The 24,416-nt window shown below is 40.4% G+C and overlaps 1 protein-coding gene across 1 annotated transcript in view; it reads left to right on the top strand.

Moving 5' to 3' along the window:
• Positions 1 to 22,907, top strand: part of LOC126188064 (uncharacterized) — a 32,489-nt gene extending 9,582 nt beyond the window's left edge. Inside the window, exons 2-4 of the mRNA XM_049929508.1 lie at positions 8,778 to 8,930; positions 12,751 to 12,909; positions 22,577 to 22,907. Coding sequence (XP_049785465.1) covers positions 8,778 to 8,930; positions 12,751 to 12,909; positions 22,577 to 22,741 — 477 coding nt within the window. The 3' untranslated portion in view covers positions 22,742 to 22,907. The remainder of the gene's footprint in view (positions 1 to 8,777; positions 8,931 to 12,750; positions 12,910 to 22,576) is intronic.
• Positions 22,908 to 24,416: the final 1,509 nt, after the last annotated feature.

Here is a 24,416-nt window from a genome sequence, read left to right as displayed (position 1 = left end):
GAGGGACGAATGGAGACGTGTCGTCTTCAGCGATGAGAGTCGCTTCTGCCTTGGTGCCAGTGATGGTCGTATGCGTGTTTGGCGCCGTGCAGGTGAGCGCCACAATCAGGACTGCATACGACCGAGGCACACAGGGCCAACACCCGGCATCATGGTGTGGGGAGCGATCTCCTACACTGGCCGTACACCACTGGTGATCGTCGAGGGTGTAAGTCAACTACCCTGGCCAGCAAGATCTCCGGATCTGTCCCCCATTGAGCATGTTTGGGACTGGATGAAGCGTCGTCTCACGCGGCCTGCACGTCCAGCACGAACGCTGGTCAAACTGAGGCGCCAGGTGGAAATGGCATGGCAAGCTGTTCCACAGGACTACATCCAGCATCTCTACGATCGTCTCCATGGGAGAATAGCAGCCTGCATTGCTGCGAAAGGTGGATATACACTGTACTAGTGCCGACATTGTGCATGCTCTGTTGCCTGTGTCTATGTGCCTGTGGTTCTGTCAGTGTGATCATGTGATGTATCTGACCCCAGGAATGTGTCAATAAAGTTTCCCCTTCCTGGGACAATGAATTCACGGTGTTCTTATTTCAATTTCCAGGAGTGTACTTCTGTTGATCGATGAAAGAAGGAAGTACAAAAACGTTCAGGGAAAATCAGCAACACAGAAATAAAAGTTTCTCAGGAATAAAAATAAATAGGAAATGCAAGAAAGCTAAGACGAAATTGCTGCATGAAAAATGTGAAAAAATCAAAAAAGAAATGGTTGTCGGAGAGACTGACACAGTATATAGGAACAACATTCGGTGAAATTAAAAGCGAGGGTGGTAATATTAAGAGTGCAACGGCAATTCCACTGTTAAATGCAGAGGAGAACGAGTAGGTGGAAAGAGTATACTGGAGGCCTCTTTGAGGGGGAAGATTTGTCTGATGTAATAGAAGAAGAATCAGAAGTCGATTTAGAAAAGATAGTGGATCAAGTATTAGCACCAGAATTTAAAAGAGCTTTGGAGGACTGAAGATTAAATAAGATAGAAGGGATAGATGATATTCCACCAGAATTTCCAATATTCTGTTGGTGTGTAGAATGTATGAGTCTGGCGACATACCATCTCACTTTCAGAAAAATATCAAACAAAAAATTCGGAAGACTGAAAGAACTGGCAAGTGCGAGAATTATCGCACAATCAACTTAACAGATCATGCATCCAAATTACCTACAAAAATAATATACAGAAAAATGGAAAAGAAAAGTGAGGATGTGTTAGATGACTATCAGTTTGGCTTTAGGAAAGATAAAGGCACCAGAGGAACAATCCAATTGTTGCGGTTGGTAATGGAGAGCACTCCGTCTTCAGTCCACAAGTAGCCCATCGGGACCATCCGACCGCCGTATCATCCTCAGCTGCGGATGCGGATAGTTAGCTCCTCAATTGGCATCACGAGGCTGAGTGCACCCCGAAAAATGGCAACAGGGCATGGCAGCCCGGATGGTCACCCATCCAAGTGCCAGCCACACCCCACAGCACTTAAATTCGGTGATCTGATGGGAACCGGTGTATTCACTGTGGCAAGGCCGTTGCCCTTGAAATTGAAGCAAGACAAAAAAAAAATAGGATTCATCGATCTGGAAAAAAGGGTTCGAGAATGTAAAATGGTGCAAGACGTCCGGAATACTGAACAAAATAGGGGTAAGGTACAGGGAGATGCGGATAATATACAATATGCACAAGAGCCAAGAGGGAACAATAAGAATGGACGACCAAGAACAAAGTGCTCAAATTAAAAAGGGCGTAAGACGGGGATGTAGTCTTTCTCCTCTACTGCTCGGTCTGTACATCGAAGATTCAATTAAAGAAAGGTTCAGGAGTGGAATTATAATTCAAGGTGAAAGGATATCAACGATACGATTAGTTGATGACATTGCTACGCTGAGTGAAAGTGAAGAAGAATTACATGATCTGCTGAATAGAACGAACAATCTAATGGGTACAGAACACAGAGTGAGAGTAAGTCGAAGAAAGACGAAAGTAATTAGAAGTAGCAGAAATGAGAAATGCAACAAACTTAACGTCAGGATTGATGGTCACGAAGTAGATGATTTTAAGTAGTCTGTCTAGGCAGCTAAATAACCGATGACGGAAGGAGCAAGGAGGACATCAAAAGCAGACCAGCACTGGCAAAAAGGGTATTCCTGGCTAAGAGAAATCTATTATTAATAAACATAGTCCTTAATTTGGGGAAGAAATTTCTGAGAATGTACGTCTGGAGCACAGCGTTGTACGGTAGTGGAACATGGACTGTGGAAAAACCGGAACAGGAGAGAATCGAAGCATTTGAGATGTAGTGTTACAGGCGAATGTTGAAGCTTAGTGGACTGATAAGGTAAGGAATGAGGATGTTCTGTCCGAAATCGGAGAGGAAATGAATATGTGGAAAACACTGACATGGAGCAGTGATTCGATGGCAGGACATCTGTTAAAACATCAGGGAATGACTTCCACGTTATTAGAGGGAGCTGTAGAGATCGAAAACTATTGTGGAAAGCAGAGTTGGAATACATTCAACAAATAATTGAAAACGTAGGTTGCTACTCTGAGATGATGAGGTTTTGATCTTCATCTTGGATAAAGGGGAAGAATTCACATGGGACCAAGTCTAGTAACAATAATTGTAATTATGTTTTTAATAAAAAAAATTACGAATAATGTTGCGCATATATGCCGTCGTACATTGTCTTGGTGAAGTATATAAAATATCGTTTATCACATCTGTGAAAGTATTTTCTCCCCGTGTTCTCTGCCAGACGCCTTAAACCGTAGTAGTACAGCTGTTTACAACTGACCACATGCAATTCTTGATATTTTTGTCTTATTTGTATTGTCAAATACAACATCATAACTGCCTCTGTGGTAGCATTTAAGTTCCCTAATGCAAATTGATTGTCACGAAATGTCGAGTGCCATCGACAGTGGATATCAAACTGATTCCTTATTTTTATATTTCCAGAATGCATTTAACACTGTACCTCACAAGTGGCTTGTAATCAAATGACCTGCTTGTGGAATATCGTCTCAGTTACGCAATTGGATTCATGATTTCCTGTAAGAGAGTTCACAGTTGGTAGCAACTGACGGAAGGTCATGGAATAAAACAGAAATGATTTCCGGCATTCCGCAAGGTTGTGTTATAGGGCCCCTGCTGTTCCTTATCTACAAGGTGATTATAATTAAACTTTCAAACCGCTTTAGAAATAGCACCACTGGTCAGAATGACGTCAAATTGCAACGGAATATTGTAGGAGAAAGGGGAAAACTTATGGCAGAATAAAAGTAAATAGTTACAAAATTTAGCTATAGATGGTGCTGTAAACATCATAATTTAACATTGGTCGACTAAAAATGACAAATGAATCATACAACAATGCCTGCGGTATACGCTTGACGTTAAACAAAATGTACTATTCACTTTGCATGGGGGTAAAGGTGTGATACTGTTAGTTACGTAAGCCCATCCACCACGGCAAGATTAAATCACATCGGATGGGAAAAATCAGTTTTAATTATCCCGAGGCCCAAAACCGCATAAAAAGCATCACTCACATCGGTTTTTAATTATCCTGAGGCCAAAAACTGCATACAAAGCATCAATCACATCACAGCGGTTTTTAATTGTGCCGAGGCCAAAAACCGCATAAAAGCATCAATTAAAATCGAATCGAATTATTAATTTCCGTGTGACTGATGCAAAATATATTCAATATGCTGTCCACCGTTTTCAGCAACAAGTTGAAATCGAGAAAATGCATGTTCCTTAACTGAACGAAGTGTTTCAGGGGTCACGTTCAGAATGTGTTACACAATGCGTGCCTTCAGTCCAGCTAAGTTTGCTATCGGAAAACTGAACACAACATCTTTCAGATAGCCCCATAGCCAGAAGTCACATGGATTAAGATCATGGGATCGGGACGGCTACGCTGTAAGAAACTGGCGGATGATAATTCTAGCATTTCCAAATGGTGCTTCAGCAGATGCTTAACTGGATTTGCAATGTGCGCAGGTGCGCCATTTAGCATAAAAATGATCCCATCCACACATCCACGCTGTTGGAGAGCTGAAATGACATGGTAGCGCAAATGACACTCATAGCGCTTACCAGTGACGGTACAGGTAACAGCACCGGAATCACCTATCTCTTCGAAGAAATATGGCCCTATGATAAATGATGCCGTTAACCCGCACCACACAGTGACCATTTCAGAATGAAGTGGTGGGTTTTCCGTTGCCCATATCCGACAATTCTGTGTATTGACATATCCTGTTAGATTGAAGTGGGCGTCGTCTGTCCACAAAATCTTCCACGGCCAGTCACTGTCCACTTTGATGCGAGCAAGAAATTCTTAAGCAAAGGTTCAACAGGAAGAAAGTCTTGTACATGCGTAATTTTGAATGGATAGCGAAGAAGAATGTTTCGTAGAATTTTACGCACCGTGCTCCTGGGTATGTCCAATGTTTGGGCAATTCTCCGTGCACTACACGTTTGCACACCATCACTCGTCTCCTCCTGCATTGCTGTTTCTACTGACGTGGAATCAATTCGTTTCCTCCCTCTACGAGCTTTCACACGAAAAGAAGCTTTCTTTTCGAATTTCCGAATCATTTTCTCCAGACTCACGGCAGCCATCGGACCAACGCCTTTTTTAAACTCTTCAGTGTGTGGAACTTCTGCAGAGCGACGTGTGCACAGTCATCGTTCTTGTAATACAGCTTTAGAAGCAGAGCGCGATGCTGCATTAGGACAATCATGTCGAACGTCACAGCCGCGAAAGGAGGAAAAGCCGTGTACCTGGCGTATTTATGCCAACTCCAATGGATCGTGCGCATGGGAGGTGTTTTTATTTACGTATTCTGACACGCAGAGCACCATCCATTGATCGATTTTCACTCTATTTTTTTCTTCGTCTGTACAGTTTCCCCCGTCTCCGATAATGTTCCGTTGCAATTTGACGTTATTCTGACCAGTGGTGTTATTTGTACAGCGTTTTGAAAGTTTAACTTTAATTATAATCTCCCTGTATATTGACGATTTTATTATACAATCGGAGCGCTGTCTTGAGTTGTTTGCAGCTTCTGCTGTCGTTTACGTCTAGCAAAGTTACCAGAAGATCAAATAAGTTGCAAAAAGATTTAGAAAAGGTGTCTATATGGTGCCAAAATTAGCAATTGACCCTAAGTAATGACATATGTAAGGTCATTTCTATGAGTGCTATAAGGAATCCGATAAACTTCGCCTACACGATAAATCAATCGGATCTAAAGGACGCAAATTCAACTACATACCTAGGAATTACAATTAAGAACATCTTAAATGGGGAAGAACCGATAGAAAATGTTTAGGGAAGATGAAACAAAGACTGCTTTTTATTGGCAGAACACTTAGGTGATGCGACAGATCTACTAAACAGACTTGCTACACTACGCTTGTCCGTCCTCTGTTGGAGCACTACTGCGCGGTATGGGATTCTTACCAGACGGGATTAACGTGATACATCGAGAAAGTTCAGAGAAGTGGAGTAAGTTTTGTATTATCGAGAAATAGAGGAGAGGGTGCCACAGACATGATACAGAATTTGAGGTGGACGTCGTTAAAAAAAAAGGCGCTTCGCGTTGCGATGGGATCTTCTTTCTTCCAGTCGCCAACCTTCCTCGAATGCCAAAATATTTTGTTGGAGCCGACCTAAATAGGGAGAAACGATCATCATAATAAAATAAGGAAAATCAGAGCTCGCACAGAAAGACATAGCTGTTCGTTTTTTCCGTGAATGTCCGAGGGTGGAATAAAAAAAGAATTATTGTGAAGATGGTTCGATGAACCCTCTGCCAGGCATTTGAGTGTGATTGGCAGAGTATCCTTGTAGATGTAGATGTAGACAAGAAGGGACAAAATCTTTACGAACAATCCCGTCATTGTAAAAGAATAGATTAATAAGGACTTAATGTTACTCTTCTATAGCTTCTTCTGGTCGAGGTGAAAATGGATTCTTCCATTGTAACGGTTGCTGCTTGGTTTCACTGTCGTAGCCGTAGTACCCCCTTTCGTCAACCGTGACTACCTTTGAAAGAACATTTATATTGCCTTGGATCATTTATTTAAGTTATCTACAGGCTTCCAAGTGATGTGGCTTCCGTCATCTTGAATTAGTCGTAGCACATCTTCACTGCAATCCCTTTCATGTTAAAAATGCACCGTAACTCATCACCAATGCAGTGCAGACATCTTGAACCCTCTGTCTGCGATCTAGTACAACCAGATGCTTCACTTTCTAAATATTTTCTGGTTTGATACCATTTGACTACCGGCCGGAACGGCCACCATTGTCAGTCGGCGTTCGACCGTTTTCGAAAACATTATAACAGTCATCCCAGTCGTAAGTCTTTATAAGACGTAGTGTGTCGTCTTCACAAGCTTTTTGAAGATTTTATGCATCAGTTTCCCCAGGTGTAAATCGAAACTATATATTAACACTCTACTTTTTCATATCAGCTGTTGCAAAAACGCAAATCATGGAAACCCTACCGTTGAAACATGCTCACCAACAGCTAACCAAATCACTCAGCTCGTAACGACTTACCACACTGCTGTATGGAGAGTCGCCTAACGGTATTTCACTGTACCCGTAAACATTTTGGAGCAACATACAAATTTCAGTTTTTTTTTGGATACCACTTCGAAATAACACCCACGTCCAAAGGCTGGAAGGGTACTTAAACAAGTGGCCCTCATTTAACAATTCACAACAGAGGTCGGGAAGGGGAGAAGAATTGTTGGCGTAAAGTTCCTGATTCCAGGCGTCTCGGAGCGTCTCTTAAAGTGATGGCATATGGCACTGTTGACGGTGGTCCTTCCGCTGCATGAAACGTTAAGTTCGGCAGTCTCCTAGATGCTATTCGACAGGAGTACACTACGTGCTGACACCGGTTTCCATCCTCTCCCTTCTCACTTCATCGTTTAACATAAACATAAAACTACACGATGCACTTACCCATTATACTCACCTACACTCTACTACACATACGACACAATGGCTTTTAAAATGGTTACAACTATTCGAATAGTGTTTACAAAAACTGTAAACAGTTGCAGCCGTTTTATAAAAGATTTTGTTTACGTGCGAAGCATCGTTAAGGAACAATGGTTATATCAGTTGAAAATCCACAGAACTAGAGTCGTACCGCTTATTAATTTTGATCACACTTGTGTGGAACCCATGTTCCCCATAAAATCGGTCAGGTGCCGCATCAAGTTGTAAGTGGTCTTTCAAAGTGATGCCCTCAACATTTTTGCACAGACTTATTTGATGAATTGGGATTTTTGAGATGTTGATTTGATACGAAATATCGTGATTTTCATTAATTTATGTCTACGTGACAGTGATCTGTTGGTACACTGGAAACACTAAAGACTCACAGCTCACATGTTCTTTTCGTTCCGGAGACATCCAGGCACTTTATATTCCATACGCTGACATAGTTAGTGATAATCGAGATTACTTGTACAGCGAGGTACACCTTCCAGCTGTGGAACAGTTCCATTTGCTTCTGTGCCGCATATTATGCTGAGATTTCAAGACAACTGTCAATATGTAATCCAGCGTCGTTATATATCTCTTGACTTTCCCGAAAGAGCTGTTCTGCCGCAAGACAGTTGTTCTCAGAGACCGATGTAGCGAGATCATATTTTCAGCTTCTCTTTCATGAGGAAATACTCTCTGAAAGTATGATGTACACCGTATAAATTCATCAAATAACCATACGGAATCTTCCAGCAATTCTTAACAATACCTACTTAAAGTACTACTCAGCGATATTGACTATTCTTTCGATACCATCCCGGATGTTAACTCGACTGTAACATCACTGAACGAACTCCGTAAAGCCAGCTTTCCAGATGTCCAACGTTTATGGCATCACTTCTTAAAGTGCCATGACTTATGCTCTTCATATTAAGTCAACCCCTTATTTTTGCTGCATCCATTATTTTGGATGTTGTCACAGTGCTGTCGTGTCATAGAGAAGGCACGTCACGAAGGCCCAGCGCCTACGCTTCTACGAATTTTTAGTTCAATACAACTACTTCCAAATATCAAGTCATTTAAGCACTCCGGTGTTAACAGGTCATATCTGCTTCAGAAACGTTCCCATTGCACTGATTTTTGACCACAGCCCCTTCTTGCGATTTTTCAGCTTCACTGCTCCATCTCTGAGCTCTTAGAACTAAGGCTGCAGTGTTGACTGTTAGCCCTAATCAGAGATAATCATAACACTCATTGTTTCGACTTACAGCATGCCTTACCAGTTCTGACTTCTAATCTCGCCTTAGACTTGAGATTACTATTGTTACCATATCGTTGTTCTCGAGGGGTTAGCACTGTCATAAACCGAAAATATCAACTGCTTATGCACTTTATGTCGTCCTGCGACGTTTTTGTTCATTGTTTTGTTTAATAAAAGTTTCAAATGTCTCGGAGCACTATGGGACTCAAAATCTGAGGTCATGTGTCCCCTAGACTTAAAACTACTTAAACCTAACTTACCTAACGACAGCACACACATCCATGCCCGAGGCAGGATTCGAACCTGCGACCGTAGCAGCAGCGCGGTTCCGGACTGAAGCCCCTAGAACCGCTCGGCCACAATGGATGGCTTTTTGTTTAATAAATGGTTCCTTAATACTATTTTTCCAATTATATTTACTGACAATCTATTATTCTTCTGCAGGGATCTTACTCAATTGACGTCAAAGAAGTGGGCAGCTGCGAAGAACGAGGAACCGCAGAGATGGTGTTTGACGTCTATCGTCGCCGAGACGATTCCGACATGTTGTTCGAAGGACATCTGTTCTTCAAATACCCTTTCGGAGTAGGATTAACAGTGAGTAAATTGGTTAATTACTTAAAATGAACTTCAGTCGTTTGTTGTAATTGAATATTTGAATACAACTCATATCTTTTAAACAATCAACAGACGTTTGACTGTTAGTTTTTACGGATACAAGAGAAAGATAGTCAGGATTTATATCAGACTAACTGCTTAGAGAGTCGTCCCCTTTTTCGAATATGGAAATTAGGACCTAAGAACTCTTCGTCTCACTGACGGACTATATTTTCCTCCAGTATACTTCGTGCGATACCCTGATTGATTTCATGCTTGAAACAGCTAAATCTTGCTAACTACATGGTAAGTTCCATAGCTAAAGAAGAAGCTAAAGATTTCTGTAAGTGAAAAGTTCAAAAGAAAAGTGATAGTAAGATATGACTGCATGATATCGAATGATATGCTTACGTTATGGTACAAGTGTCTTCAGTACGTTCAAAACGTGCTACTGTGAAAATATTCTGAAATACCGGACTTACTAATTTCTAAACATATAGTGACCGTAAAACAACTGGTGAAGAATGCGAATGGCTGAACCTGGTGACACGTGTGAAGCACTAAAAAGACTTCTTTATCCTTTGTATTTCGTCCGACAGGACGAGTCTCGAAATTTCATAATGGAATGCTTTACCTTATTTCTTCCTGAAATATTTAAACTTTTTCTAATTATCTCTAGAACCTGTTCTGTAGCCTTCGTTTCGATCTTATGAGCCACAAGAAGGTAAAATATCTATCTTGCATTTAAGCAACAATACATTTACTTGCATTTAATATCCTCTCTTAAATAATTAACGCGTTTGAAGAAAACAACACTCCTCTTATAAAACGGAGAAGCGAGCAGAGGGACGAGAGACAGAAACAAGAGATACAATCTCAGCATGTCTCTCTTCTGAAACGTCTGTTGGAAGGTATTTTAGTAAGGGCATTAAATGAAAACAGTAATTGACTGCCAGTAAGATGAGCTATACGAATTGTCGTGAAATCTTCTGGAAAAGTAGGTGTACGGCGTAGAGATGAGTGTAATAAAAAGACGCATAAAAATGAGAAATGTTTGACATTTTTAATGGTCTGGGATTGTTGGTGCTTTCGAAATGCACAATGAAATCTCAAGTTCTGAAGACACACGCGTCTCAGAAATAGAAACTGATGTGTTTCAGCAAGAGTTTGACGCACCGTTCAAAATCTTGAAGGTAGTAGACCCTCTTCAGTGCTGCTGAGTACTTAGTTCAGATTGATTGTTATTCATTCAGACGTACCGATCATCATGTTGCTAATTATAGGAGTACTGCAGAAGACTAAGGACCAGATATTATTAGTTTCTTCTTATTAACAAAGACGGACATCATTGGTGACAACTTATTTATGGATAAGCTCTGGATTACAAATGAGGTCCAGTGTCATGTCTGGAACTGCTTGTAACTGAGGGGACAAGAGCTCTAATGCAATCCTCAACCATTAACTGTTCAATTACAAGGTGAGGGTTTAATTTACACCCACATTTCGTCGTAGAACCTAAACTTTTCCCAAATGAGTAACTAAAACAGTGACTTTCACTTCGAGTCAGTACCTTCTGATTCGTCAGCCTCTGTACACACCTCATTTCGTTCCACCGTCATACAGATCACAATAATCAGTTACAACTGTTCAAGGCCTGTGTGATCATCTCAACGTCCATTTGATTTCTATTACCTCAAATATTACCGTGTTACTTCTCCCAGCGGCGTTAAAGTCTCGATCTATGTTACCTTATTTTTAAACCTGTGACATTCAGAATCAGATCTAGGCGTTAAGACAAAGATAATAGTTAGAGAATGACGCCAGCAATATGGCATACATTTCAGAGTTCAGCATCTCCTAAAGAACAAGTTGTTAGAATTCCGTTTCCATTAATAGTTTTTGTTGGATTTTTCTTACTTTTGTTTATTTCATTTAATTTTTATCTTTCCTTTCAGAAGTTCCGGTTTCTGGTGCTCTGAATGCACCATTCTCTTATTGCTTCTCTATATCGCTTACCATGTTAAGCAGATCCCACAATTACAGTTGTCCAATCTGCCGTAAAAATCATAAATTTTGCAGCCTACATTCGTCGTGATATAAAAACAGAGTATAAGGAATTAAATCATTGTAAATGCACCTTACAAAAGAGAAAATCTGATAAGGAGCATACACGTTTCTTATGTTCGGTAATCTTGTCTTGGCTTGATTTAGAAAAGTTACATTTAGAAACAGACCACCAACAATACTATCTCTACTTTGTTCGGCAGTTAGGTAGTTCACGTAAGTGTATTGACAGTAAATGTAACAAAAGCAAAACGATAACAAATACGAGCGAGTAAAAAAGACATAAGATGACATATGAACAGTTTTAATAAACATAATGAAGACTCTCTTTCAAATTCTGAAGGTGGCAGGAGTAAAATACAGGGAGCGAAAGGCAATTTACCATTTGTACAGAAACCAGATGGCAGTTACAAGAGTCGAGGGGCATGAAAGTGAAGCAGTGGTTGGGAAGGGCGTGAGACAGGGTTGTAGCCTTCCCCGATGTTATTCAATCTGTATATTGAACAAGCAGTAAAGGAAACAAAAGACAAATTCGGAGTAAGTATTAAAATCCATGGTGAAGAAATAAAAACTTTGAGGTTCGCTGATGACATTGTAATTCTCTCAGAGACAGCAAAGGACTTGGAAGAGTAGTTGAACGGAATGGACAGTGTCTTTAAAGAAGGATATAAGATGAACATCAACAAAAGCAAAACGAGGATAATGGAATGTAGTCGAATTCAGTCGGGTGATGCTAAAGGAATTAGATTAGGAAATGAGACACTTAAAGCAGTAAAGGAATTTTGCTATTTGGGGAGCAAAATAACTGAGGATGGTCGAAGTAGAGAGGATATCAAATCTAGACTGGCAATGGCAAGGAAAGCGTTTCTGAAGAAGAGAAATTTGTTAACACCGTGTATAGATTTAAGTGGCAGGAAGTCGTTTCTGGAAGTATTTGTATGTAGTGTAGCCACGTATGGAAAAGCAACATGGACGGTAAATAGTTTGGACGAGAAGAGAATAGAAGCTTTCGAAATGTGGTGCTACAGAAGAATGATGAACATTAGATGGGTAGATCACATAACTAATGAGGAGGTATTGAACACAACTGGGGAGAAGAGGAGTTTGTGGCAAAACTTGACTAGAAGACAGGATCGGTTGGTAGGACCTGTTCTGAGGCATTAAGGGATCACCAATTTAGTATTGGAGGGCAGCGTGGAGGGTAAAAATCGTAGAGGGAGACCAAGAGATGAATACAGTAAACAGATTCAGAAATATGTAGGTTGCAGTAGGTACTGGGAGATGAAGAAGCTTGCACAGGATAGAGTAGCATGGAGAGCCGCATCAAACCAGCCTCAGGACTGAAGACCACAAAAACAACAATGAAGACAGCGCGGGAGACCGTGTCATCTTTTCCGTCAACGTAGTTGCCTCCTAAGTTCAGAGAGTCTGCGGAAACACAAAACAATGGTTTGCAGCACTGACTTTATAGACTGAGAAAATCATTTAACAGGGAATAACTTCAGCGAAAGTAAAACAATATTCGTTTTCTTTCTTAAGTACTAACTAAAGTAGGAGGTTAAGAAGCAATTTATATCAAAATACACCCGGTTGTTTATCAGTATGAAATACAAGGAACGAATTTATCTGGACAGAATTAGTTTTATTTTTCTCCTTTTTCCAGAGACTTCCTGCACAGGATCTGTCTACAGTTTCAGATTTCATAGAAATTTATCGTGGTGGCAGAGAACACTGATCGGTATTTAATCTCTTTCAGGCAGAAACAGAGGTCCTTAGACAAGGCAGCATGGGCTGGAGCAACGTGTACAGTTATTCAAATGACGACATCTGCCATGCCATCCAAAGCTTCAGCCCACAATTTTGGAAGTCCCTAATGAAAGCGGCTGGAATACCAGATGAATGTCCCGTACAGCCTGTAAGTACATAATGGAGATTCTTGAAGTATTACATGGTCTGGCCTTCATTTAAACACTACAGAACATTCTGAGCTTTAAATACTCGTACAAAACAATCAATAGCAAATAATCTACTTAACGTGGTAAAGAGTCTGAGTTTTATTTAAACACAACAGAACATTCTGAGCTCAAGATACAAAAGCATGAACACCATCAATTAATTATGTGTTTAATATGTTAGTAAAATTCCTCAATTAGAGAAACATTGTCTACATTAAAATTACTTACATGATTATAGTACGAAAAATCCTGACCGCACCACACAGATAAATCATTCTCTTCTGTGGTACTTTATTTTCTTTCTCTTTGATTCCATACGATTATCTGAGCTACAAAATATTGGCACAAATTCAGCCAATAGTTGGGTTCTGTATTTATTAGTCGTGCCTTACACTTTCACAGCACTTCACTGATGTACACTGATGTTGTTAAAATTATGACCTTGTGGTACAAACCCATTTAAATTTATGAAGTCTCCCTGATAGTGACATACTATAGAAAGTAGTTCCAGGGCAATAAAGGTTTTAACACCTTTGTGTCGGTTATACATAAAGTGCCATATGTAAATGTTCATTCTTTTTAATTATGATGTGTACCGATGGTAAACCAAACAAGAACAAAGAATGTGAGCGTAATTTCTTAGCATAGATCGCCTTACCAATTGCATTCTGCGTCCGAATCGGCGGCTGCGTAGGGATTAGTGCCAACGGCCTTGCTACAGTGGTAACATCGGTTCCCGTCAGATCACAGCAGTTAAGCGTTGTCCGTCTGGGCTAGCACTTGGATAAGTGACCATTCGGCCTGCCGAGTGCTGTTGGTAAGCGGCGTGCACTCAGCCCTTGTGAGGCAAACTGAGGAGCTACTTGATTGAGAAGTAACAGCTCCGGTCTCTGAAACTGGCAAACGGCCGGGAGAGCGGTGTGCTAACTACATGCCCCTCCGTATCTGCATCCAGTGATGCCTCTGGGGTATGGATGATACGGCGGCCGATCGGTACCGTTGAGCCTTCATGGCCTGTTCGGGAAGAGAGAGGAGTAGAGATTAGTGCAATCGAAGACCCAGACGAAGAGAGTGCATTCCGTAGGACAATGAAGGCTTTAAAGGCATAAAGGATTTACTTTCCTTCAGTATAAAAAAAATCCTTCCGTATAAGAAGGGGTTAGGTAGCAATCCTTATCGGAGTCAGCTGTAAGGAGTCAGTAAGGAAATACCTGAATTACGGTCTACATCCGTAATGGTAAGAATTAGATGGACACAACCATTACCATCACACTGCGGACCAGGGCAGGACAATTATCGCATTTCGAATTCCTGAGATAAGAAAATGTATAGTGAATGTACGAGGGACAGTCAACAGGTCCGATGTTTGACAAAGAAACCACAGAGTATAAGATATAATAAAAAATTTCCTGCGACTAGGGTAGACCGTTCGCCGGGTGCAAGTCTTTCGAGTTGACGCCATTTCGGCGACTTGCGCGTCGATGGGGATGAAATAATGATGATTAGGACAACACAACACCTTGTCTCTGAGCGTAGAAAATCTCCGCCCCGGACGAGAATCGAACTCCGGCCCTTAGGATTGACATTCTGTCGCGCTGATCACTTAACTACCGGGGCCGGACGTAAAATATGTTGCTGTCTAATGTACTTTAGTATAGTCGTATTAGCCGGCCGGTGTGGCCGTGCGGTTAAAGGCGCTTCAATCTGGAACCGCGTGACCGCTCCGGTCGCAGGTTCGAATCCTGCCTGGGGCATGGATGTGTGTGATGTCCTTAGGTTAGTTAGGTTTAAGTAGTTCTAAGTTCTAGGGGACTGATGACCACAGATGTTAAGTCCCATAGTGCTCAGAGCCATTTGAACCATTTTTATAGTCGTATTGTGAATCAATATACACCTCCATTCACCTTCCCATTTCTTCAAAGCCAGTATCAAAAATTAACCAGTGGGAGCAAATTCCGGTGTATGAGACGGATGTGGAAGCGCTACGAAGCAAAGATAATGCAGTTTTGCCACAACTCTACGAGACGTGTGGTGGAAGATAATTATCGCAATCCTGAAATATGTGTGAGGGAAGAGCATTATCCCCTCTGAAGACGTTTATGTAAGAGGGAAACATATTTCTCCGCTATAGTAAGTAGTGAAGAGTAATATTTTCTGCTGACATTCTCACGATTGTAGAAAATTCCAGAAAACAATAGCCGTTACTTTCCAACAACTTTTGGATCTACGTATGTATTCCACAATAAAAGTACAGTGCATGGTGGAAGGTAATTGGTACCAATATTAGCAGTTTCCTGTCATATTCCATTCACGAATGTTCTGAAGGGAAAAATTACGGTACGTTGCCTATGAATACGTGTCGTAACCTCTCGCCATAGAAGGATACGTAACGCATCCAGGAACATTGTCTACTATGATTGTTTTGATGGCTCATGAGTTATGGACTGGATAGGCATAATGTTGCAAGGACGTACTGACCTCCAAATCTCTGAATACACTCACCAGTCTGCGCTACTGTGACACTGTACTCCTTCGCAATGTGCGTCTTTTCAGGGTGCATTCGACCGTAACTTCATTTTAATGGAAGAAAAAAGTACGACAGGAATTTCAATTCGGTTTTTCAGAGATAAGTCTATGGCAATGGCCCCATACTTAGCTTGTATTTATCGCGAATCTCTTTCCCAGCGAAAAGCCCCAAACGACTGAAACAAAGCGCAAGTGACTACTGTGTAAAAGCAGGGCAGAAGAACGGACCCCAGAAATTAAAGACCACCATCCGTAATATAGGATCGCTAGAGAATCCTTGAACATATTCTCAGTTCAAATGTAATTTTCTTGAGGCCAAGAAGTTTATCAGCACCAATCAATATGGTTTTAGAAAGCACCGCTCGTGCGAAGCTCAGTTTGCCCTTTTCTCACGTGATATACTTCAGAACTATGGTTGAAGGGCATCAGGTAGATACTGTATTTCTAGGTTTCCGGTGAGCGTTGACACGGTGCCCCATTGCAGGTTGTTAATAAAAGTTCGAGCATGGAACAGATTCACAGATATATAAGTTGCTCGAAGACCTTGTTAAGTTATAGAATCCAGTATGTTGTTCTAGAAGGTGATTGTTCATCATAGACAAGGGTATCGTCAGGAGTGTCTCAGAGAAGTGTGAGAGGACCGCTGTTATTCTCTACATACATAAATGATTTGGCGGAAAGGGCGGCCAGCAGTGCTGATAATGCTGTGATGTACGGTAAGATGTCGAAACTGAGTTACTGTAGGAGGATACAGGGCAGCTTAGAGAAAATTTCTGGTTGGTGTGATGAATGACATCTAGCATTAAACGCAGAAAAAATGTAAGTTAAAGGGAGTTTTACTATCTTTGGCCAGAAAAAAGGATGTTCTTTGAGAATTTTTTTGTCTCGGGAAGTGTTACAGATATCAATGTCAAATTTGGTCAAAATGTTTATTGATATTGTCTCTACAAACTGGAATTTTTTCGACTGGAAATGTCGAAGAGAAAAGGCGGAAGTGCCATCGGAACGAAACAGAATTTCGATGTAGACCTCCACGCGCGGGATGTCACAGGCAGCCGGCTCATCTGAAATCGAAATTGAGTTGCCGTTAGCGAAGTATATAAGATTCTTTAGGTATTGTACCTCGCTTAACTTATTTGGACCATAGGAAACAAAATGGTGACCATTGGAAGAAAGTAGGGTTTTTTCATCGATTTTTGGACTTCGTCGGCCAAGTAAAAATATTTATAGCTGATGGATCGGAATAAAAGTGGTATAACTCCTAGACAATTTAGTTAGCTTCGTGGGAAACAAAGAATCATGCCAGTCGGTTCAGTAGATTTGAAGTTACCTTACCGCGCCATAACAAAAAGTCATTTTGAGAAAAACGCGTTTGAAGCTTCGACTACATATAAATGCAATATTATGCAACTTACGTTCAATCTGCTATTCCGGGTCTATAAACTAGTCGCTCCTCTTCCGTACAGAGGGCGTTGTACTCGATCTAAGCCATACTGCGCTGCTCCAGAGCCGCTCGTAGGGCCGGTGACAAGGGGTTTTCGGCCGCTGAATCCGGTGGTCGTCCAAATGCTTGGCGAACTGCGTCGAATAGAGTCCCAGGCTGACGTCCATCGTTGTCATGGTCTTCAGAATTGCTGTATACCCTTCGTTGAAGCTGCTCACTGCCAGTAAAGTCGCAATCTCTACTGTCTTCGCACCAGAATGCAGATGCTTGGGGGCTAACTTCCAAATACACGCGTTCAAACTTTCATTTGAATTTTGTGTTTCCTCCCAAGCATCAGTACAACTCGTCCTCCGAAAGAAAAAAAAACTGGTGCGTGAAAAAGGCCGATTTCAGGCAAGTGCATTTTTTTCTTCAACCGCGAATAACAAACATTTCCGTTCCGTATTCGGAAAAACCTTTTCAGGGGTGGATTCTAAATACTTTTATGGATCCAAAAATGTATTTAAGAAAAACTGATTTTTGTAACCAAATGATAGTAAACCTCCCCTTAATGCGAATGAGTAGGGTACAGCATTAGTAGCGTCCTGCTTGACACAGTCATTTAAATATCTGTGCGTAACGTTGCAAAGCGATATGAAACAGAACGAGCATGTGAGAATTGTGGTAGGAAATGCGAACGGTCGACTTCGGTTTATTGGGAGAATTCCGCGAAAGTGTGGTTCATCTGTAAAGCAGACCATATGTAGGACGCTAATGTGATCTGTTCTTGCGTACTGCTCGAGTGTTTGAGATCCGTATCAGGTCAGATTAAAGGAAGACATCGAAGCAATCCAGAGGCGGGCTGCTAGATTTATTACTGGTAGGTTCGATCAACACGCTAGTGTTACGGAGATGCTTAGGGAACTCAAATGGGAATCCCTAGAAGGAAGGCGACGTTCTTTTCAAGGAACAACGTTGAAAAATTTTATAGAACAGGCATTTGAAGCTGACTGCAGGACGATTCTGTTGTTCCAACATACATTGCGCTCCACGAAGATAAGGTATGAGAAATTACGGCTCAAATGAAGGCATATAAATGATACTTTTTCCTCGTTCTGTTTGAGAGTGGTGCAGGAAAGGAAATGACTAGCAATATTACGGGGTACCCTCCGCCACTCCCCGTAACGTGGCCTGCGAAGTATCGATATAAATCTAGATGTAGATGCAGATGTAGACAGACGTAAAAGGGGATGCTCGACCGTATCGAACAGCGCAGATGAAGGAGCACTGGAAACGAAGGAATATAAAATGGCCCGCCAGCTTCCCCAATTTAAATCCCATCGAAGACTGGTGGAATGCTTGGGAGTGAAGCAGTGCAGCACGTTTACATGCACCAACGACCATCCAGCAATTGTCGATTGCGCTGGCGGCAGACTGTAACGACCCGCCACCAGAACTCTTTACCAACTTGCGACCAGCACGGGAGCACGTTGCAGAGCACTCGTTGCCGTCAGTGGTGATCACACACCCAATTGAGGACCATGTCCCGGTATTTTAAATTCTCGGAGGATCATCATAAATCGTGTGGATTCCTGTGTGATTAATTTATATGTATAAAAGTGCCATTTCTGTTCGTCTCACTGCGCCTTTAACTTTTGTAGTTTTATTAGGTGTTCTTTCTATGTATGGTCCAAGTTTTATCGAGTTATTTTGCTTGTCTGTGACACTCTGTTTGATAGTTAATTCAATCCATAGTTTTGCAAACCAGCGTAATAAAAATGATTACTGCTTTTAGCACCTCATTTCATAGTCTAATTCCGTCAGAACCGCCTCATTTTATTCGACCACGCTTCATTGTCTATATTTTATTTATATTTATGTTCATCTTACAACCTCATTTCAAGAGGTTATGCATTACGTTCAATTCTTCAACCTAATCCCTTGCAGTCTCTGATAGCATTATGGTGTCATCAGCAAAACTGTATATTTTAATTTCTTCTCGCCGAACTTCAGTTCCCTTTTAAAATTTCTGCTTGGTGTCCTTCTGAGATTGCTCAGTGTAGAGATTGAATAAAGTCAGTGTTACGCTTTAGCGAATTATTTCCCATTACTTTATAAAGCATCAGTGTTAGTGTTTTTGCCTCTATGACTTACTAAACGGATGGTTAAGTAAAATTCACTCATTCAGCACCTGCTTCCTTACAGTTAGATTTCTAGAAGTCTGAGGATATTTCATTATCAAATGTATCTATGATTTATGGGTGAATATTTTTTCATGGATGGCTCTACCAGGGATCTCTGTTTCGAGGGCTTTCTGAAATTCTTCTGCCACCACCATCCTCCCCTTCCTCTTTTTGCTTAGGGCTGGTTTGTCATCTAGCTCTTGACATTCATACAGCCCCTTCTCTCTTCTACAAAGGCCTATTTAATTTCTTTGTTCCTGCGATCCAGTTTCCCATAGTCACGCATGCTTTAACAGCTTTACATTTCTCTTTTACTCACTCCACCTTTGCTATTTTGGATTTTACTTCAATCTCATTTCTAACGTCGGTATTCTCTTTTCCCTGCTTCGGTATTCCCTTTTTCTGAATTTTTGTATTCTCTCCTTTCATCAGTTAAATTCATCTCGTGTGTTACGCTAATATTGCTACAAAACAAATGAACCTCGACCAAGAATCGATCCCTCGACCTCCTACGTGTTGACCCAAGACGCTCTCCACTGCGTCAACTGCACAGCACTGCTCTATCTGTTGACAGAGGTAGCTACCGTAAATGTGATTACAGTTTTGACACACTGCCAGTCTTTAACGTCCATTTACTACCAGAAATATGCGCAAGACGAAATTTTGTGACAGACATTTTTGTATTCCGTGTATGTGAGGAATCGCGCTGCCAAGTCCGGGTGAGCGAATTTTTCTTCAGCCTGTATATGTGGTGTCTGTTTTGTGGACATGTCCAAAAGAACAGACACCATATATATACACGTCACTATTCTTTAGGAGCCCATAATTTTCCTGAAAATCTTACTTTCATTTTTTTAAAGTTCTTCCATCTGTTCGTTTTCATTTTAGACTGGACGCTCGGAAGCATAGAGTTCTTCCCTTTTCAAAACTGAATTACAGTGCCTGATTTTGGTTCTGTAGGAAATCGCTCGGTTTTTGCAGCTGTTCCGTGTCAGAGTGTTTTGTGTCAGACTAATTTTATGGTGCTTCCTTTGACTGCCCCTTCTCTAGTCCACTGGGTTGCATACATTCTCCTAAGTATCAGAATTTATCTGTCCTTTTAATCTTCCTCTATTTCACCTCCAAATATTTCTTCCTTGGTGTCTGTATTCCAAGTATTCTGTCTTTTCATTTGAGGCATTGAGAAACGTTTTTCCTGCGATTTCATGCGAGATGTCCAGCAATCTTCGCTCATCCTTTCAATTTCTGGCTCAAAAGGCCAGATCATCTTCAAAAGTAACACCTGTTTTCTAAGTTATTTCCTTTCTTTCAAAACATATTCTTTTTGTTCCTTCCAGTTTCAGAACATATTTCCAGATTTTCATTGTTTGCTCCACTCCAATACTGAAGAGAACTGGAATAATTCGTCTCCTTGACTGCCTGCTGTCTATATTTCAACGGGCTCAGAGATTTCCCAAGAAAACCTAATTTAGGTATGGTATCTCAGGTTTTGTTTTATAATTTCCTTCATTTCTCTATCTGTTCCTAATTCCTCTAAAACCATAAATAAAGTTTGTTTGGCCCTTTAGTCACATCCTTTTTTTTCAAATCGATGAGAATTAGTGCTGTATTCGGGCTTGTTATAGCTCTAGTTCTCAGAATGCTCTTGAGGTTGAATCTCTTCTGTTCTACTCAAGACTGCTTTTACGGAAAGGAGCTCGACATTATTCAATGAGATGATCAGACTGTTCTTCAGCTCTCCTCAACAGGGCTTTAGGGAGTAGCTGATAAGCATCTGATAGCATGTGGGTCCCATTGTATTTGTTCGGATCCTTTAGGATGTCTTTCTTACAGAGTGAGTTTAAGAAAGATAATTTCGCTATTTGTTATATTTCCTGGTGCTGCGATTTTAATGGTCAGCAGTTCAATTATCGCAGCTAAAAATTAAAAATCATGCAATTTCCACGAAACTCTTCACACCTATTAAATCAATATTGTGCGACACAGCTTGTATAAAAGACATATTCTTGTTGAAGCTGTCAAAAGTTATTATTTTATCATTCTTCAATTAGCTTCACTCTGAAGATAATCTTCAGGTAGAACTTTTAAGATCTTTGAAATTTTTGTAGTGAATATCACATGCCTGTGTGTCTAAAAAGTCATGTGCTATCCGCTATAAAAAATTTAAAAATAAATAAAAAAATTTGACAGTTAAAAAAATTAAAAAATTTAGAGTCATGCTTGAAAATAATTGGTTATGTCGGCCCTAGTTGCAAAATAATGGAATAATAACATTTAACAACATAGTGTGGTCATTTTACAAGAAAAGTCCTCGAACCTAATTGTTTACTGAAACAAGCCACTATACATACTTCTCTGAAACTTCACGAAAAACCATCAAAATTCTCAAGATCCTAATATGTTGGCCACATTCATATTTCCTCTGAGTTATTTCGAAAGATTGCCTCACAAGTGGAAAATTCATAATTATTTTATGTCGTAAGACAACAGAATTGGTTATGTATAAGCAACTGAGGGTAGTTGGGGTTTTTAAAAATGTTTTAGAATCAGAAGTAAAATGCTCACGAAACAAGTTAGCATCATATCGACGATACCAAGAGAGAAACAAAATCATGAAAATGTAGGTTTTATAGTTAATTAGTTGAAATAAAATTCTCCTGCTTAATAAGTTATCTTGAACTGATTAAATACCTGTTATCTTTATGAAACTGAATCCTTAGGCACAGAATTCGTTGTTGGAGAGCGGAAAAGCACGCTGTCACAAAAAGCCGTTTTGTGCTTAGTTTCAGGGCAAAATATGACTTGCCTGGTAATAGCAATAATGCTCAGACTTCCTCAACATTATAAACCATGGGCAAGGATGATGTACGTTGAAACCAGACCGATCACTTCCAATAATTAGCAGGTTGAAAATAAATTCGGGTTTATAGATTAGTGGAGCGTGGTGCTGATTACATTACTTTAAATAAAATATACTACATTTTTAAGCATTTATTTTATTTCATTAATAATTATGATAACAAAAAGTATAGTACCTTTTCATCTGGAAACTCTTACACGAAGGAGAACAAGAGCGAGTTCTATATCGATTTTTGTATTGTAAAACACTAGAAGAACGAAATTCCACAGATAGGTGAATAAGTATCAGAAATAAACTTTTTGCAGTACAATTAAGTCTTTGACGTTGAGTTACGATGATTTCTTATGGGAGGTGATATGAATATGCATTCATACCTCTTGGCTCGTATTCATTATGGAAAACCAAATACTGAATAAGAGAAAGTGAGTGAATACGATGGTCATGATGCAATAAGTAGTTATAACTAGCAATAAGGAATCTTATGCGTAGAATCCCTTCCTTCGCTTAATCGATAATTACCACATTAAGCAGTGCACACTTACAATTCAGGTGATCAGGGACGGAAGTACATTAGTTCAGCTTGTATAAACTTCTTCAGTTAGCAGCGGCGCCTAACCAGCACTTGCGACTTGCAGGGCAACTACACAGTGAACGAGTGGAAGCCCCTGCTGGATTTGGACAAGATGCCGTCGCTCCCATACGGCACCTACCGCTTAATCATCCAGCTGAAGCAGGGGACGGGAGAGCTGGTGGGCTGCTACCAGATACTTGTGGAAATCAGCGAGAACGTGGACGCCTGAGGTGACGACGTCTTCTGGGCCGTCAACAGATCTGCCGTATTCTCCTGCGAAGATCGTCCCCAACCCTGAAGCAGACCTTGTTTACATTTTTTTATATAAAAATTGACTTTCATGTATTTCTCGCTCTACTTTCAGGAGTAGTACTAGCCCAATAATAAAAAAAGTGGCCACCTCACACTCATTTTTAAGCTTCTATGCTCTTGAACCAAAATCTCAATTCATTAAGAAATATATGGATGAGTGCGGGAAGGACTCCCGACACAAATTAATTATGTGTGTACATGGTTCGTCCATCACGGAAATCGAGAATCTCGATGATTTTTGCCTGTTATCGCTATCGATACAATCAAGGTATTCATCTATCGATTCCTGAGAAAAGGGGGTCTAACTGAAGGACAGACAGAGAGTCAGATAACAAATGACAATATTTTTTGGTGCAATTTAATTACTTATTAACAATTTTCGGATTTTTTCCTTTACTTTCACAGTCAACCCTTGGTTCTTGCCAAATATCATGATTCCAGATCAACGCAAAGTACCCTGTAGGTTTTGGTGAGTAAGTTTGCATGTACAAAATATGGGTATTAAACGGCCGTATCTTTAGATCGCACTCACTTAGAAGATTACATTTTTGCCCCGCCAAGGGACAGTACCCTTAGTATTAAATATAAATTTAAAATTGCTACGTCAAACCGTTCTTGAGAATAAGTGATCTTAGCAATAGGACAGACAGTCGGATAACAAATTAGAAATTTTTTCAGGTATTGTCATTAAAGATTAACAATTTTCAGATATTTATCTTTAATTTGCTAATACTGGACCTGTTCATCCACCAAATTTGAATAATAAAATAAATCCTAGAGCTTTATTTGTACTGTGAAACCTATCTTCTTGCCAAATTTCATGATTCTAGTTCAACGGGAAGTACCTTACAGGTTATAATGAGTGAGTCTGCGAGTATCAAAGTATATGACACAAAGGCCATATCTTTTGATTAAACCTCCAAGCGGCAGTAGACCTTAAAATCTGATATCAATTTCAACTTGATACGTCCACCCATTCCTGAGAAAAAGGGTTTGTAACACTCGCACAGACAGTGAGGCAGACAGACAGACAACAAAGTACTCCTATAAAAGGTCCGTCTTAAGCGACTGAAGTACGAAACGCTAAAAAATTACGTATTTTCTGCTTTGTTATAAAAATCTGAGTTTGCTGTCTTGCTATTATTATGAGTACATTATGCTGATGTGCAGTTATTTTCTGTGGCGAAATACTGACGTTTCTGAGCAGAATTGTTTAATACCAGTTAGTTTGCATCGTCCAACAATTTGCATTATTTATGTATTATGAGATTATGATGCTACGGATCGGAGCGTGAAATGTCAGATCCCTTAATCGGGCAGATAGGTTAGAAAATATAAAAAGGGAAATGGATAGGTTAAAGTTAGATATAGTGGGAATTAGTGAAGTTCTGTGGCAGGAGGAACAAGACTTCTGGTCAGGTGAATACAGGATTATAAATACAAAATAAAATAGTGGTAATGCAAGAGTGGGTTTAATAATGAATAAAAAAAAGTGCGGGTAAGCTACTAAAAACAGCATAGTGAACGTGTTATAGTGGCCAAGATTGACACGAAGCCCATGCCTACTACAGTAGTACAAGTTTATATGCCAA

The sequence above is a fragment of the Schistocerca cancellata genome, chromosome 5 (genome assembly GCF_023864275.1).
Source record: "Schistocerca cancellata isolate TAMUIC-IGC-003103 chromosome 5, iqSchCanc2.1, whole genome shotgun sequence".
NCBI classification, from domain to species: domain Eukaryota; kingdom Metazoa; phylum Arthropoda; class Insecta; order Orthoptera; family Acrididae; genus Schistocerca; species Schistocerca cancellata.
The sequence above is the reverse complement of the archived record's forward strand: the minus strand, read 5'-3'. Positions and strand labels throughout refer to the sequence as shown.